This window comes from Artibeus jamaicensis, unplaced genomic scaffold (genome assembly GCF_021234435.1).
Source record: "Artibeus jamaicensis isolate MK-2021 breed Jamaican fruit bat unplaced genomic scaffold, CSHL_Jam_final scaffold_847, whole genome shotgun sequence".
Taxonomy (NCBI): Eukaryota; Metazoa; Chordata; class Mammalia; order Chiroptera; family Phyllostomidae; genus Artibeus; species Artibeus jamaicensis.
The window spans coordinates 413565-431501 of NW_026522057.1; the positions used below are offsets into that span (position 1 = coordinate 413565).

At 39.9% G+C, this 17937-nt stretch overlaps 1 protein-coding gene, 1 non-coding gene and 1 pseudogene across 2 annotated transcripts; 2 read left to right on the plus strand and 1 right to left on the minus strand.

Moving 5' to 3' along the window:
- Positions 1-7498: 7498 nt before the first annotated feature.
- LOC119052164 (proteasome maturation protein-like) lies at positions 7499-8008 on the plus strand (annotated as a pseudogene).
- Positions 8009-10671: 2663 nt separating this feature from the next.
- LOC119052413 (cytochrome b-c1 complex subunit 6, mitochondrial) lies at positions 10672-17805 on the minus strand. The gene is made up of 4 exons (XM_037149667.2): positions 17637-17805; positions 14358-14384; positions 13454-13615; positions 10672-10889 (listed from the first exon to the last, which is right to left on the minus strand). The coding sequence occupies exons 1-4, from the start codon at positions 17688-17690 to the stop codon at positions 10857-10859; spliced, it is 276 nt and encodes a 91-aa protein (XP_037005562.1). The 5' UTR covers positions 17691-17805; the 3' UTR covers positions 10672-10856.
- Positions 14518-14634, plus strand: LOC119052563 (small nucleolar RNA SNORA61). The gene has a single exon (XR_005083157.2). It is a non-coding gene; the product is annotated as a small nucleolar RNA SNORA61 (small nucleolar RNA).
- Positions 17806-17937: the final 132 nt, after the last annotated feature.

A 17937-nucleotide genomic window follows, 5' to 3' on the forward strand; every position in this document is an offset into this window, starting at 1 on the left:
TCATAGGTTCCAAGAGGTGATGCGCGCGGGGCGGAACGAAAGAGGGAGGGATTTACGGCTGACTCCTCACCGGCCTTCGCTGACCTTTACATAGGTGCAAACCTCGCCCCTCCACGGTTCTTTTTGAGGATGGTGGAAAAGAGCAACCATTCGCACAGAATAAAATGGAGGCTCTGCCTGGATGCTTGGAGCAAAGGGAAAGCCTCCGTAAAAGTCCATACCCCAGTTGGGGAAATCAGGGAGGCCGAGGAGCTGGCAGGAATACTGAGTTAACTCGGCCAATAGTGGCAGGAAAGGCCTCTAGGAAGGCAGAAGAATTGCACGGAGAAAGATCCCGAGGTAGAGAAAAACGAGCCAAGAAGACGTGTAGGCAGAGATGGATTCATAGTGAAGCTAGTGAAAGCGTAAGTTTGTAGACCTGTCATTTGCACTGCTCCCTTCAAGGCCCAGTACCTAATGTATTATTTTTCTTAAAGAGGACCTCCCGAATTGTGTAAGCTTTGGGCTACACAAAACTTGAGTCCACCATAAGGAAACTGACTCCACCATTTAAAGAAGCCAGTGGAGAGGAGGGACATGATAAATGTTTTTTAAAGTGATCATCTGATAGTTGATGATGGGAGTAGGTGGGGAGTAGATGAGAAGATTTGATTGTATGTATGGATTAGTGTGGTGGCAGTGAAGATGGGGAGAAGAGGAGAGATCCCACTTATAATTAAGAGAGAAGTTACAAGATTTACTGACTTACAGGATGTACTGGCCCTATATGAAATAGTATATAGTACACCACCGGTCAAAAGCTGTCCTTTTACCCTGCTTTTAGTCTTACAACTTATAACATCTTATATGTATTTATTTTCTTATAGCCTGCAAAGTTACAATTTTCAATAGGTAAGAAACATGCACCCCCATGTTCATTGCAGCATTGTTTATAATAGGCAAGATTTGGAAGCAACTCAAGTGCCCACTAGATGAGTGGATAAAAAGCTGTGGTACATTTCCACAATGTAATATTATTCAGCAGTAAAGAAAAATAATAATAAGCAAACCTTATCATTTGCAACAGCATAGATGGACCTGGAGAGCATTATGCTAAGTGAAATAAGCCAGTCAGAGAAAGATAAATGCATACGTCTTCACTCATATATGGAATCTAATTAACAAAATAAGTTAAAGTAGAAACAAACTCATAGATAGAGAACAAACTGACAGCTGACAGAGGGAAGGGGAGTTGCAGGGCTAGGTGAAAAATGTGAAGGAATTAAGGAAAAAAACATCAAATAGACAAATGGTATGCTGATTACCAGAGGGAAAGTGGGGGAGATAAAAAAGGGTATAGGGTGAATAAATAATGATGGAAGGAGACTTCACTTGGGGTGGTGAACACACCGTACAACCAGTAGATGATGTATTATAGAATTGTACACCTGAAACCTATATAATTTTATTAACCAATGTCATCCCCAAAAATTCAATTTAAAAAGGTGAGTAACATAACTTTTATACAAATATAAAATGAACACATGCCAAAGATTTTCTTCATCACACTAAACTACTCATTCGTTATTATCCTAAATAATGTAGGAAACAAACACTAAGTTGGTAGGACTTGTTCAAATGAGAATTTGAGGTTCAAAGATTTAGATTATCAGCTAAAGGAATGCTAGTATTTGCAAAATCATTAATAACCTATTAAGGAGCAAACTAATGTTTAGAATGATCTTTTCCATCAGATGGAAATCAATTCCATCTCTACTGGACAAAATTACTATGGATAGCAATCATTTGCATTGCTCTCAGAAGAGAATCATTGACATTGTCAGTGGTTTTCTACAAGTTAACCTCTGCCCCTACAAAGTTGTAAGACAGTCAAGCCAATATAAAGTCAGTCAAAGGTATACACACACCAATACTACAATGAAAGAGCTCCCAGTAATCCTCTTTTGCCCTTTACACATTCCAGACTATTTTTCTGGACCTGAATTCCCTCCCTAGAATGTAATATTTAAAAGACCAAGGATTTGCCCTGGCTGGGCGGCTGAATTGGTTGGAACGTTGTACCATATACCCAAAGGTTACAGATTCGATTTCCAGTCAGGGTACATACCTAGGTTGCAGGTTCAATCCCACATCCAGGAGTATGCAAAGGCAACTGATCAATGTTTCTCACATTGTCCAGACAGATGTCTGTCTGTCTGTCTCTCTCCCTCCCTCTCGAAAATCAATTAAAAAACATACTTGTGTGAAAATTAAAGAACAATAAAATACAAGAGTAAGAATTTTGTTTAATTCATTGAATTATCAGCACCTAGAATTATATGTAGTACATAGGCAGCTCTGAATAAAATATTAATTGAATGAGTCAGTGAAAGATGATAAAGTAGAAATGTGAGTATAAACAAATTTTTCAAGAAGTTTATTCCAGGGACCTGGCAGTTGTAAGGTGGAGGGAGGTATGCATAGAGAAAAGCCTTTAAAAAAAAAAAGCTCAGAGACATTGAAATCCAGATAAGGAGCATGGAATGACCTATAGACTATTACACTAAGTGAAATAAGCCAGTCAATAAAAGACAAATACCATATGATCTCATTTATATGTGGACTCTAGTGAAGAAAAACTAATAAGCAAAATAGAATCAGAGGCAGACTTCTGGACAAGATGAAGGCATAGGTAGACACACTGTGCCTCCTCACATAATCAAAATAAGGACACTAAAAATTTAGAAACAAAATAACAATCAGAACTTACAGAAAATTGAACTGTATGGAAGTTGGACAGCCAAGAAGCTGAAATAGACACATTTATCCAGACCAGTAGGTGGGGCAAAGTCAGGCGGCTGAGTGGAGAAGGGTTATGGCACAAGAAGTGGTGACACTGGGCATGCAAGACAGCAGAGGGTGGACCCTGGGCACACGGGCAGTGGCTGGCAGACCCCAGGCGCAGGGTGGCAACAGGCAGACCCAGCAAGGTGGCAATTGTGAAGCGAGGCGCTGCGCACAAGGCGGCTGGTTGACCAGACAGCAGTCCCACATTTGTGTGCAGATAATTGGGGAGCGAGACAGACCGCACAGCCCAGGGTCCCTGTGCTGGGAAATAAAGCCTCAAAACACCAACTGAAAACACCTGAAGGGGTCGAGGCACAGGGAGAGAACCCCAGCCTCACAGGAGAGTTTGTTGGAGAGACCCACAGGGTCCTAGAATGTACACAAGCCCACCCACCCTGGAACCAGCACCAGCAGGGTTCAGTTTGCTTGGGAGAAGTGGCAGAAGGTACTGAGGTCCAACAGAGAGTGGAGTAAGCGCCATTGTTCCCTCTCAGACCCTGCCCCCACATATAGCATCACAACCCAGTAACGTGGGTGACCCAACCTGGTGAACACCTAAAGCTCTGCCCTTCAGTACGTAACAGGCAGGACAAGACCAAAAAAATGGCCAAAACAGAACAGATCAAAGCTCCAGAAATACAATGAAGTGACCAAGACATAACCAACCTATCAGATGCACAGTTCAACGCACTGGTGATCAGGATGCTCACAGAATTGGTTGAGTTTGGTCGCAAATTAGATGAACAAATGAAGGCTACAATAGTGAAATGAAGGAAAATGGACAGGGAACCAATAGTGATGGGAAGAAAACTGGGACTCAAATCAATGGAGTGGGTCAGAAGGAAGAAAGAAACAACCAAACAGAAAAGAAGGAAGAAACAAGAATTTAGAAAAAATGAGGAGAGGCTTATGAATCTCCAGGACATCTTTAAACATTCCAACATCCAAATCAGGGGTACCAGAAGGGGAAGAGGAAGAGCAACAAGTGGAAAAGTTATTTGAACAAATAATAAAGGAGAACTTCCCCAATCTGGCAAAGGAAATAGACTTCCAGGAAGTCCGGGAAGCTCAGAGAGTCCCAAAGAACGTGGACCCAAGGAGGAACACACCAAGGCACATCATAATTACATTACCCAAGATAAAAATGAAGGAGAGAATCCTAGAAGCAGCAAGAGAAAAGGAGACAGTCACCTACAAAGGAGTTCCCATCAGACTTTCAGCTGATTTCTCAAAAGAGACCTTACAGGCGAGAAGGGGCTGGTAAGAAGTATTCCAAGTCATGAAAGTCAAGGACCTACATCCAAGATTGCTCTATCCAGCAAAGCTTTCATTTAGAATGGAAGGGCAGATAAAGTGCTTCTCAGATAAGGTCAAGTTAAAGGAGTTCATCATCATTAAGCCCTTATTTTATGAAATGTTAAAGGGACTTACTAAGAAAAAGAAGATAAAAAACATGTAAAATGACAGCAAACTCACAATTATTAACCACCACACCTAAAACAAAAACAAACTAAGCAAACAAGTAGAACAGGAATAGAACCACAGAAATGGAGATTACATGGAGGGTTAGCAACAGGGGAGTGCGAGGAGGAGAGAGGGAGAGAAGGTACAAAGAATAAGTAGCATAGATGGTAGGTAGAAAATAGGGGGAGGGTAAGAATAAATAGGGGGAGGGAAATGTAGAAGCTAAAGAACTTAAGACACATGGACATGAACTAAAGGGGAGGAATGTGGGTGGGAGGGGTGTGCAGGGTGGAGGGGAATGAAAGGGGAAAGGGACAACTGTAATGGCATAATCTGTAAAAATTTTTTTAGATTTTATTTATTTATCTTTAGAGGGGAAGGGAAGGAGAGAGGGAGAGAAATATCAATGTATGGTTGCCTCTCATGCATCCCCTGCTGGGAACTGACCTGCAATCCAGGCATGTGCCCTGACTGGGAATCGAACCGTGATACTCTGGTTCACAGGCCCGAGCTCAATCCACTGAGCTACACCAGCCAGGAGTAAAATATATTTTAAAATTAAAAAAAATTAGAATCAGAGGCATAGAAATGTAGAGAAGGCTGACAGCTGTAAGGGGGGAGTGGGAAAGGGGACTGGTTGAAAAAGGTGAAGGGAAAAGCCAAAGAACATATATGCACAACCCACGGACATGGACAATGATGTGGGGATTGCATGAGGAAATAGGAAGCAGGGAAGTGGAGAGGGGCAAAGGGAGAAAAATTGGGACAACTGTAATAACAAACAATTATATATAAAAGTACAAATATAAATAAATGTAGATAAGGATCCAATGAAATGAAGAGAGATTGAATACACTGTAGAGGTACCTCAGTCACACCAATTCTCAAAGGCTTAAAGCAAATATGGAGTGTCAGGACCACAGCAAAAATCTTGTGAAGGGCCCCTTCACACTCCAAGCCTCAGCTTACCCATCTATAAAATGCTGGAGCAAAGGTTGGCCTGGATCAATGATTCTCAAATTTTCTGGTCTTAGGACTTTTTTATTGTCTTAAAAATTAGAGAATTATTGAGCTTTTGTTTGTTTATCAATATTAGCCAAGTTAGAAATTAAAACAATGGAAGAATAATTTTAAAAAGAAAAAGAACAAAGTTGAGTAAAAGGAACCAGAAAAACAACTTAAAAAATTAAAACAAAAATTTTAATTTTTGTCAATGATAATAAACCTATTACATGTTAACATAAACATCTTTGTGAAAAATAATTATATTTTCCTAACTGCCTTTTTCTTCCCTTTCCCTTTGTTGCATTAAGCTACTGGTTATGATTTATGGTTGAATCCAAGTAGTGGTGGTATAGACATCTTTGCCTAGTTCCCATTCTTAGAGGGAAAGCAGTCAGTATTTCACTAATATATATGTTAGTTATTATATGTTTCACTATTATATATGTTAGCTGCAGTTTTTTTGTTTTTTTTTTTAAGGTTTTACTTATTTTTTAGAGAGAGGGGAATGGAGAGAGAGAGGGAGAGAATCATCAATGTGTGATAGAAACATTGCTTCATTGCCTCTTGCACGCCTCCAGCTGGGGACCTGGCCCTTACCCAGCCATGAGTCCACCTGGGAATTGGACCAGTGACCTTTTTTTTTTAAAGATTATCTATCTATCTATCTATCTATCTATCTATCTATCTATCTATCTATCTATTTATATTTTTCCTTTTAAAAATTTTATTGATTATGCCATTACAGTTGTTCCATTTCTCCCTTCATTCCCCTCCCCTCCCCCACCATCCTCCCCCTTTAGTTTATGTCTATGTGTCACATGTCACAAGTTCTTTCTTTAGATTCTGTATTTCCCATACTATTCTTGCCCTTCCCCTGCTTCCCCTACCTACCGTCTGCTACTTATTCTCTGTATCTTCTCCCCACTTCTCCTCCTCCCACTCCTCTGTTGCTAACCCTCCACGTGATCTCCATTTCTATGTAAACCAGTGACCTTTTTGTTCATAGGCTGACACTCAACCCACTAAGCCACACCAGCCAAGGCAGAGTTTTTCTGTGTTTGTTTTAAAGAAGTTTCTTTTCTGGCCCTGGCCAGGTAACCCACTTGGTTACAGCGTCTTCCTGATATATCACAGTTGCAGGTTCGATCCTGGGTCAGGGATCAAGTAAATAAAATCTAAGCCTGATTTTTATTTTTAGACAGGGGAAGGGAGGGAGAAAGAGAGAGAAACACCAATGTGTGAGAGAAACATTGATCAGTTGCCTCCTGCATGCATCCCAATTGGGGACCAGGCCCAAAGCACAAGCAATGTCTCTGAGCAGGAATTGAACCAGCAACACTCTTCTTCGTGGGATGATGCTCAGCCAACTGAGTCATGCTGGTCAGGGCACATACAGAATTCTTGAGTCAAAATTTTCTTCTTTCACCTCTTTAAACATGAGTTGTTTCTTATGAATTGTGTAGCAATTCCTTGTGCCTCTATGTAATACATCTTTTAAAGATTTTTTTCCCACTAGTTTTAAACAGTTTGAGGATAACTGAGTTATGATTTCCATTGTGTTTATTCTGTCTGGGGTCTGTTGAGCTTCTGGGAACTATGAGTTTATCATTTTCATCAAATTCGGAAAATTTCAACCATTACTGCTTCAAGTATTTTTTTCTCTCCCCCCCTCTACTTCCACATTTTCCTTCTCTTCTGGACTATCTGATATTATCCTTTTATGTCCAAGGAAAATCCCACAGCATTTTCCTTGTTCATTTATTTTTACTGTTTTTTTTCCTCTTGTCCTTCGGGGTTTTGTGTGTATGTATGTGTGTGCTTCAGTTTTTATAGTTTCTGTTGCTCTGTGCTTCAAGAACATTTCAGTACACTGATTTTTTCTTCAGTATTTAATCCTTTGTTAATCTTATCCAATGAATTTATTTCAGATATATTTTTAAGGTTCAGAAATTCCATTTGATTCTTTCTTTCTTTTTTTTTTTTAAGGGAGAGAGGGAGGGAGAGTGAGAAACATCAATGTGAGATAGAAACATCAATTGGTTGCCTCTTGTGCACGCCCCAACTGAGAACTTGTTACCTGGGCATGTGCCCTGACTGGGAATTAAACCTTTGACCTTTCTGTTCATGGGATGGTGCTCCAACCAACTGAGCCACACCAGCCAGGACATATTGGAGAATATTCTATTGGTCGGTACTGACCTAGCCTATCCCTTGAGCAACATATGTAACACTAGCAGTACTGTGGATGGTAAGGGTGCTGAGAGGCTGCTCACAGAGCAAGCTGAAGATGAATACCAGAGGACTTGGATCTCAGCCAAAGGACAGTATTACAGTTACTAAACTTTCGGTCCTTTTGAAAGTCATGATCTTTTTGAAGAGGTTTTACGTGTGTGAAAAATGAACTTTTGCCCAGTCATCTTCTTGGATTATCACAAAAACTTTTCAGTTCAACCAAAATAAAATGAATTTTTCCACACTGAGAAACATGAGAAACACCCAGGCTCTGTTTGCTCCATTAAAACTGCAGATGGAATTCAAGGCAGTGCAACAGGTTCAGTGTCTTCCATTTCTTCCAAGCTCAAACCTTTCACTGGATATTTTGAGGAATAATGATAAGACTATTTGGTTTGAAGATGTTCTTAATGATCCATCACAAAGTGAACTAATGGGAGAACCACACTTGATGGTGGAATATAAACTTGGTTTACTGTAATGCAGTGTGCAGATCATGGAAATGGAGGGGCTGCATCTTGTTTATAGTCATCTTTTTACTATAATTGTATGTGTACAATATTAAAAGTGCTGACACATGAGAATTGTTGCCTAAAATATCTGATCATTTGAAATTATTTGGGTGTTTGTTTCATGGCCATGTGACAATTGAAAGCAATAGAGATGATTTTAAAACTCCTGATTTATATTAAAACAATATTGTTCTGTTAAAAAGTTGTTGCTAATGAATATTATACTGACAACAGGTTCTAGTTCAATTTATAATCTAGGTATTCCATAAATTGAATTTTGAATAGCCACTATCAGTATTTGAGTTTTCAGTCTTCATAGTAGCCTCTTTCAGAGGGAACATCTGTAATTGATTTCAGTGGTAACACTTCGAAGCTACTTTAGGATTATAGCTATTTTTGATTCTTTAAGATTGCAAAGTGTAAATTCAGTGGGTTTGATTTTAGTCTTGTCTTTAAAGTGAAAAATAAAGCAGTCAACAGATGCCAGTTTAAAAAAAATACTAGCAGTACTCTAGAGCCTCATCGCTATTTACTGTTATATGGGAAAACATGTCAAGTTCTAACACTAGACATTTTGGGATTATGATGGCTCACAGCTTGTACTGTTAAAAGACTTAAGTCATCCTCTGTTCTACACATTTCAGATTTACTGGGGGCTTTGGTTTTTAATAATTCCAAACTTGAACACTGATATATCACTGCCATCAAATATTTAGATTCAAGTTTACTAATTATCCCAATAATGCCCTTAATAACAAAAGGATCCAGTTTAGTATCATATGTTGCATTCAGTTGTCTTGGTTCTTTCTTTTTTTCCCCTTTTTATCCTTACCAGAGGACATTTTTTTCACTGCTTTTAGAGAGGAAGAGAATCATCACAGGAGAGACAAACATCGGTTTGTTGACTGGTTGCTTTGTATACACACCCAGACTGGAAACGAACCTGCAGCCCAAGTATAGTACACACCCTGGCCAGTAATTGAACCAGTGGCCCCTTTGGTTACAGAATGAGGCTCTAACCACTGGGCCACACAAGCCATGGCTGTCTTGTTTATTTGGTCTCCTATTTAGAAGGTATCCAGTTCTTCCTTGACTTTCACACCCTTGATGTAGTATTATTCTATACAAATTTAATAGAATGTCCCTCAATTTATCTGGTTAGATTCAACTTTTTTTTGCAGGAATTATAGTGATACATTTTTTCCTCATTGCTATCTGTAGGTGGTAGTTATTTGTCCCATTACTGGTGATGCCAGCTTTAATCCAAATTACTGCCTGCCAAGCTTCTCCAGTGTACTTTCTTTTTAATTAATTTGTATTGCCTTCTTCACCAAATTGTCAATTGATTCACTTAATTTGTATGGATTCATGGATTCCTATTTTATTCAACGGGCTATAACCTATACTGTCATCATACATTTTGATGCTCAAATTGTCCCAAACTTGACTAGTGACTTTAATATACTTTGGATATGTTCCTATCATTCTTTGAGCACTTCCTTTCTAGAACAAAATGTTCATTTCCAGCTTACCTTGTATTTTCCGTGCCTAGCTCTAGAATCACCCATTTCTCCAAGGGGTCCTGCCCTGTTCCTTTATTGGAGAAGGAAGCCTTCCCTCTTTGTGGGCTGAGCTAGGGAATGTTATATATTCCCTACACATACACATATTGGCATCTACATTTACTTACACTGAAATCTATTATTTATTTAGTTCATTGTTTTTTTTTCCTTTCCCATATTTGTAACTTCATTCTCTGATAGCTTCCATTATCTTCAATATATTTATTTACTGGATCAATCCCACCTGTATGTCTGTAACCAATCTCTCACTGCCAGCACTGTCTACCCAGGTGATCTTTTCTTACCTTAGACTCCAGTACCCCTCCCTCTACAAATCTACACTCTTCTTACTCCCTTTTTGTTAAAATTATTTTTTTAAGATTTTTATTTTTTAGAGAGTAAGAGGGAGAGAAACATTCAGTTGCCTCTCACGCCCCTGCAACTGGGGACCTGGCTGTCAACCCAGGCATGTGCCCTGACTGGGAATTGAAACTGGGAATTGAACCTGCTACCTATCAGTTTGCAGGCCCATGCTCAATTCACTTAGCAACACCAGCCAGGACACCAAAAAAAATTTTTTTTAAGAAAAGCAACCTGTTGGACACCGAGATCAAAAACTGTCAAGACACTTTAGAGATAAGCTTTATTATGAACTGGGTATTTAATAACGATATTAAGCAATTATCATTCATTTTATTATTATTTTTTAAAGAATGTATCTATTTTTTAGAGGGGAAGGGAGAGAGAAAGAGAAGGAGAGAAGCATCAAACCACCACCTCCTGCATACACCCCAACTGAGGAATGGGCCAGCAACCCAGGCATGTGCCCCAGCTAGGAATCCAACCAGCAACACTTCACTCTGCAGTGTGACGCCCAACCAATTGAGCCACACAAGTCTACTGTTATGAACAGGCTATTGTTCATTTTAAACGTGATAAAGGCATCAAAGTAAACCAAAAAAAGTCCTTATCATTAAAGAGATACATGCTAGTTGATGGGTACAGAGGTATTATTATTCTATCCCTGTTTGAAATTTTCAAATAAAAAAACTCTAAATAAAAGAAAGGTCTGTAGATTACTAGACTTTATTGAAGATGCAATCACTGCTAGTTACATGGGAACTATTGCCTAAGCAAATCCATGAGGTTCGCATGAACTTACAGTTACACAAATAAGAAACAAATGACATGTTCAAAGCCACGAAGAAGTGTCCTGATGTCCCGGTGGTGCCCACAGGTAAATGAGTCTATACATTTATTTCAAGCTGTTAAAGAGTTTGTGGGCCACCTATGGAGGAAAGAAAAGAAGTCATTAATTGCTGGCTTTAATGCCAAGGCTTACAAGGTTCTTCATGACCTGGAACGGTATTACCCCCTCCTCTCACCACTCCTTCCTATGTACCCACACCCTTCTGGGCTGTAGTGAGTTCCCTGCAGTTACCTGAATTTCTTTCCTACCTGGAACTCTCTTTTCCAGTTTTTCATCTTTTTCCTTTAGAATTTAAAATGAAAACCTTCTCTAAACAAGCCCTATACCCACACAAATCTGTCCCTCTGTTTCTCCTACAGAAACATATACCCCCCATATCACAGTGCTTATTAATTCAACAAATATTTATACAACATCTATATGCCAGGGACTGTTCTAGGTGCTGAGTTACAACAGTAAACACAACAATATCTCTCTCTCTTATGGAACTTAGAGAATAACAGAAATATAATATACACGAGACAAAAAAAATTTTAATTTTTAGAGAGAGGGAAAGGGAAGGAGAAAAAAGGGAGAGAAACACCAATTAGTTCTATCTTGTACACCCCAATCCATATGCCTGCAACTCAGGTATATGCCCTGGCCAGGTACTGAACCAGCAACCTTTTGGTTTGTGGGATGATGCCCAACCCACTGAGCCATACCAGTCAGGGACCATAAGGTTACTTCTGATAGTGATAAATACTGAAGAAAATAAAATGGGGTAGAGGGAGCATAGCATCTTTAAATATGGGGGTCAGCCCTGACCTGTGTGGCTCGGTTGGGCATGGTCCCACAAAGTAAAAGGTCGCCAGTTCAATTCCCAGTCAGGGCACATGCCTGGGTTGTCAGTTTGGTCCCTAGTCAGGGTACAAGAGGCAACCAATCAATGTTTCTCTCCCTCTTTTTCTCCCTTCCTTTCCCTCTCTCTAAAAATACACACATAATATCTACAAATAAATAAGGGGGTCAGTGAAGGCTATCCTAAGAGTTAGACCCAAGAGACTTACCAGTTTACTAACTATTCTCTGGCTCATAACTCAGTGAAAGAAGGGACCATGCCTATCTTACTCTCAGATCTTAATCTAGTGCTTTGCTCATAAAAATATTTACATAACATAAAACTTAGCATTTTAACCAATTTTAACAATATGTTATTGTGGCATTAAGTACATTCATAATGTCCTGAAATCATTAATCTCTAGAATTTTCCCACATTCCTAAACTGAAACTCTGTACTCATTAAATAGTAATTCCCCCCAGCACTTGGCAACCACTGTTCTTTCTGTCTCTATGAATTTGACTACTGAAGGTAACTCATATAATTGGAATGGTAATAATTGTCCTTTTGTGATTGGTTTATTTCACTTAGTATGTCGAGGTTCATTCATGTGGTAACATCAGATTCCTTCCTTTTTTAAGGCCAAGTAATATCTCATTGTATGTACATATCGCACACCTGGGTTTTTGTGAATGCAGCTACAAACATGTATCTTCGTCAAATCCTTCAACAGTCTCAGTTCTTTTGGGTATATAACCAGAAGTGGAATTGCTGGCTCAATATGGTGATCTATGTTTAGAGTTTTGGGTAGAGCTTGATTTCTTTTTATTGCCAAATAATATTTCATTACATGCATGTATCAGTTCACAGACATTTATGTTGTTTCTACTTTTTAGCAATTATAATGTTTCTGTGAATATATGTGTACAGGTTTTTATGTAGACATGTTTCATTTGTCTTAGGTATATATATACCTAGGAGTAAAATCGCTGGATCATACAGTAACTCTACGTTTAACCTTTTGAAGAACCACCAGACTGTCTTGCACAGGCTGTACCAATTTACATTTTCATCATCAGAAATGTATGAGGTTTCCAATTTGTCCACATCGGCCCATACTTGTTACCTATCTTTTTTACTGGAGCCAATTTAGTGGATATGAAGTGGTATCTCATTGTGGTTTTGATTTGTATTTCCTTGATAGCTAATGGTTTTGAACATCTTTTCATATGCTTACACAATCAGTTTTAAGATAAGCAATCATATCAAACTTTGCCTTCCCTATAATTTAAAATACCTTAGTATTATACATAAGAGTCAAACACAAGTTTACTTAAAAGTACAAAATCCAGCTTCCTCACTGTTTAGCAGGACAAGTTGAGATATCTCGTCTCTTCTCTGAGGCTCAGGGGAGAGATAACGATACCTGCCTCCAGAGAAAGTGGTAGGATCAGGTAAGATTTTTCTTTCTTTCTTTTTAAGATTTTGTTTATTTATCTTTAGAGGGGAAGGGAAGGAGAGAGGGAGAAAAATATCAATGTATAGTTGCCTCTCGTGAGTCCCCTGCTGGGAACTGGCCTGCAATCCAGGCATGTGCCCTGAATGGGAACTGAACTGCGATCCTTTGGTTCACAGGCCTGTGATCAATCCACTGAGCTACACCAAACCAGCCAGGGCTAGGTAAGATTTCTTATGTAAAGTGCTCAGCACTACTACTGACATATATTAGTCCATAATAAACACTAGGATGGAAAGGTTCTCAGAACCAAGTCATCTCCGGCCACTGTAAGCTTTCCCCCTTCCTGACTTTAGGTTGACTTACACAGTGATCCCTTGCATGCAAGAAGTCAAAGAGCTCCTCCGTGCAATCCTCCTCTGTGTGTGACCTGGAGGATACACGCTCACCACAGAGCTCTAGCCGCTCCCGAGCCTTTACACATTTCTCCAACTGTTCGCACTGCTCTCTCACTGTTGTTAGGGGATCCTGATGGAGAAACAAAAAACCAAAATGGGGGTTTTAGGGGAAGCAATCCCCAAACCATATGCTCTGATTAATACAACCACCACACCAAGGTGCTGCCTCTGAATTACCGTGCAGAAGGCCAGCTGGCAGAGCCACACTGCCACCAGAAATGGCAGAATGGGGGTCTCCCATTCAATTCTGATGCTAAGTAGTAGGGAAAAGTTTCATATTCCTGCCTTCCAAGGTTGCCAGTATACACTGAAAGCCTCAGTCCTATCTGAAAAACAAGGTGGTAAAGGAAACCTGGCCAGACTTGAAGTAGATCTATAGGAGGCCTTACTTGTTAACAGAGCACTTTGGGACATATAATGTCTGTGAATTTCAATTTCCTTCATCTGACAGCAAGGCCTATACACCTCAGCTGCCCGGCTAGAAAGGCAATGTTAACACAGAGAACTATCCAAGAAGAGTTCCTTCCAGAATTATTTATTAAACCACCAACAGCAGATGACTAAGTGCCAGGTCCTCAAGATGGTGCTCTGCTCCCTGATACAACTAAAGCCCAAAACCGAGAAAAGACTCAGCTTCCCAGGCCCCCCCACCCCAAGTACTCCACTCTACCAGAAGGAACTATTAAAAGGCTTTTCCCACTCCTATTCTCTACAAGGTGTCTACCATAAGGACTCCTTAAAACAGCTTCAGACTTTCATAAAGCTCAAACTTCCTTTTACTGGGATGGTTCCAAACCCGAGACAGCTCTTACCACTAATTCCTCCTCCTCCGCTTCCTCCTACAAAAAGAAAACAAAATTAATGTCAGCAGCAATCTTATGATATATATATATATATATTCCCAATCATATTGATCTTGTAATTACTGAGGATAGACATTATATTAATCATGTTTTAAAACATCTGTATTTCACCCTCTGGTTCCCTTCCCCATTGGATCTGAATACCAGTCTTGGTCATAAGAGGAGGAAAGGTAATACTGAAGCTGGCCTCACAGCTCTGTGGCATGTGGGCTAGTTTCAAACAAGGTAAAAAAAAAAATTAAAAAAATTTTCCTGTATTTTATGATGCTTTGACATTTTAGGGGGCTTGCCAATCCTTCAAAGACTGCCCCTCTAGGGGCTGGCAAATTTTAGAGATAGTAAACAACTCATCTTTGGGGCACGCCTCCCATAAGCAAAACAACCAATCCAAAACGCTTATCACTAACCACTTCCTTTATCTAACTTTCCTACACTACACCAATTATTGTACCTGCCCAATCACTCCAGGGCCAAGTGACAAACAACAGAGGAACTACCCCCGTAGACCAGAGCCTACTGAAAAGATTCAAACCTAAAATTGCTAAAGCTTGCCTATCCTGCCTCACCCACTCCTTCCCTCAGAAACCAAAGGTCTGGTTTCCCTTGCTTCTTCTGTTCCTGGCTGGCCCAGGCATTTCTCTAGGTGGCCTTACCATACTTGGTTAAAACAAATCCTGGTTCATTTCAACAAGGACATACTATCTCACTTTCACTAGCAAAAACATAAAGCATGCACAACACTATAAAGTTTATGAAGTACTTTAATATCTATAATAATTTGATTAATCACTTATTAATCAAAGAGCCCCTGAGGGGCTCCCAATTGAGAGATAACACTAATTAGACTTTTTCTGATATTGATTCAAGCTGCCAGATGTTCATATAGAAACTATGTAATTTTCAAAAGTGTTTTGTTCTAAAGTCTGGTGGGTCCCATTATTACTAGAAATAGCTAAATTTAGTCCTTATATCATAAACCAAGTTAGGAGAAAAACTAACATTTTTTCCCCTAGATCTGAACTTGAATTGGGAATATGAAAATGGTCAACCTAATCTCTTCTTTAACCAGAGTCTAACTAAAGGTGGTTATAGCCAGTACTCTTTGGCTTGTGAAACTCCTAGGACTCTTAAGTAGACTATCAATATAAGGCATTTACATGTCTCTATTCACAAGCTTGGAAACACTAGGCCCTTTCTATTTATTTCTGATTCTGGTGCAGAATCTCAAACTTAGTTTTCTTTCTTCCGAGGGAAGCAGTGTAAAAACATATTCCCTGTGGGAACATCAGCAAAGTCCTAAATCTGGGGCGTAGCAGAGTCTATCTGATCAGTATTTCAACTTGTCATGCACGTGTCCACATTTGGAAGAAGGGAAAGAAAAGGTATAGGGGGAAATAAAAGAAATGGCTTAGTAATCCCTCTTTATGCTTTCAAAATTCCAACACAACCTGGCTCATTCTGTACCATGCCCTTCAGGGAAGAGATTAAAGCCCACAAAAGCTGGGGAGGGTAGAGCAGATTCAGCTGTGACCCGGGCTACTTATTCCTACAATTGGCAAAGGTCTCTTTTAAACATAACGGTGTTACTTAGGATGTAAAGTTCTAGTTTTTCATTAAACAAGGCTTCTTAACCATGCTCTTAAATATATATATATATATATATATATATATATATATATATATATATACTAAAAAAGTTATCAAAAAACAAAAAACAAATCACATTCTGCCTGGGTTACAAATCAGAAATTAGAGCTCCTAGGAGCAAGACCTTTATACCACTTTCCGATTAGCAATACTACTACATTAACCATTTTGTGTCTTTCATAATTTTTCATTAAAAGTATCATGGCTTATTTTGGAAAAACAAATCCAAACACAAGTCTGAATATGGACTACTTAATGTCAAATTTGCAGTCAATGAGAAAAGCCAATGTCATACTAAATAAAAAGGCTTAATCTCCAACAAGTATGGGTTCTTCATAAAAGAGTTCCATTTTCTTAATTTTAAAATTGACCACTTATTTACTTTCTTTTTCTCATCTACTGCTGTGGTGAGCCCTACTGAAAGTTCTGGTATACTCCCTGAACTTCCTAAGGCTGGTTCCATGTCTTCCTGGACCTCTCTCTGAAAGTAATACTAGGAAAAATTACGGGATAAACTAGTTTCCAACCATCCTGAACCCGTAAGTGCAAAATAGCTGCCCCGAAGTGACAAAGAACAGATAGGAAATGTGACTGGAAACAAAAGCTAGCTGGCTTCTGTAAATCTGTATAGCAGTGTGGCTGAGTCTGCCCTGGAACCATGCTGCTTGGGTCAGTTCCTGGCTCCATGGTTTATTAGCTGTGTGTCCTTAGAGAAGACATTTAACCTCTCTACACCTGTTTCCTCATCTGTAAAATGGCAATAATAGTCCCTAATACTTCAGAGGACTATTGTGTGGTTTAAACGAATTAGCACACATAAACTAACATTTGAAATAGTAAGCAGTCAGTAATTATCATTACATTGGCATTTTTACTCTAGGAAAGAGCTCTCTTTCATCACAGAATTATACTGCACATCCCTACACTGTCCCCAAAGATAGCGCCCCCAAGCCCCCACAAAAAAAAAAAAAAACCACTTCACAGAAACTAGTGTAAAGCCAGATCTCTGGAACCTCCACACATGTGGCAGGGATTCCTGCTCCCCTAATCTGTCAAATCAGGGACACATGACTGACTAAAAATACAGATACTATTTTTTTTAAGATTTTATTTATTTATCTTTTAGAGGGGAAGGGAAGGAGAGAGGGAGAGAAATATCAATGTATGGTTGCCTTTCCTGCGTCCCCTGCTGGGAACTGGCCTACAGGGAACCAGCCTGCAACCCCGGCATGTGCCCTGACTGGGACTCGAACCGCGAATATCTGGTTTGCAGGCCCGCGCTCAATCCACTGAGCTACACGAGCCAGGCAAATACTATTTTTACAAAAGCAGTCAACACATAATTTCCGCTCTCGTTAAACTTTCTCCATAGTCATAGAATGGGGAGATCGAGACCAGAGAAAGACTAGTTATCTACTCGCCCAAGGTCACTCGACAAGTGCTGGGGAAGGGTCAAAGGAGCCGGCTCCCCCGACCCTGAAAACTCTAGACCGGGAGAGCAGGGCCAAAGGGGCTTCGGGCGTGTTTTGCGGACTAGGTCCTGACCCTTGACATAGGGTTGAATCGATCGCCTTGTCTTACCTCCTTGGGATCTCCGGACCCGGTCAGCATCTTTCGCTCATCCTCCAGCCCCATGTCCCACTACGCTTCTAGATCCAAAATCAGCAGCAAAACCGGCACCTTTACCACTTCAAAATCAAGAAGGACTTTGTAAGGGTCACTCAGCGGATATCCGGCGATATGGCCGGAAGTGCGGCAGACCCGTCGTAGTCGCGAACACACTCTAGGATTGGCATGTACCACCACCAGTATGGAGGGGATAGGGGTATCTGGTATTTTGCTCCTGAAATGGGTTTATGAAGAAATGCCCATTTAGTCACGC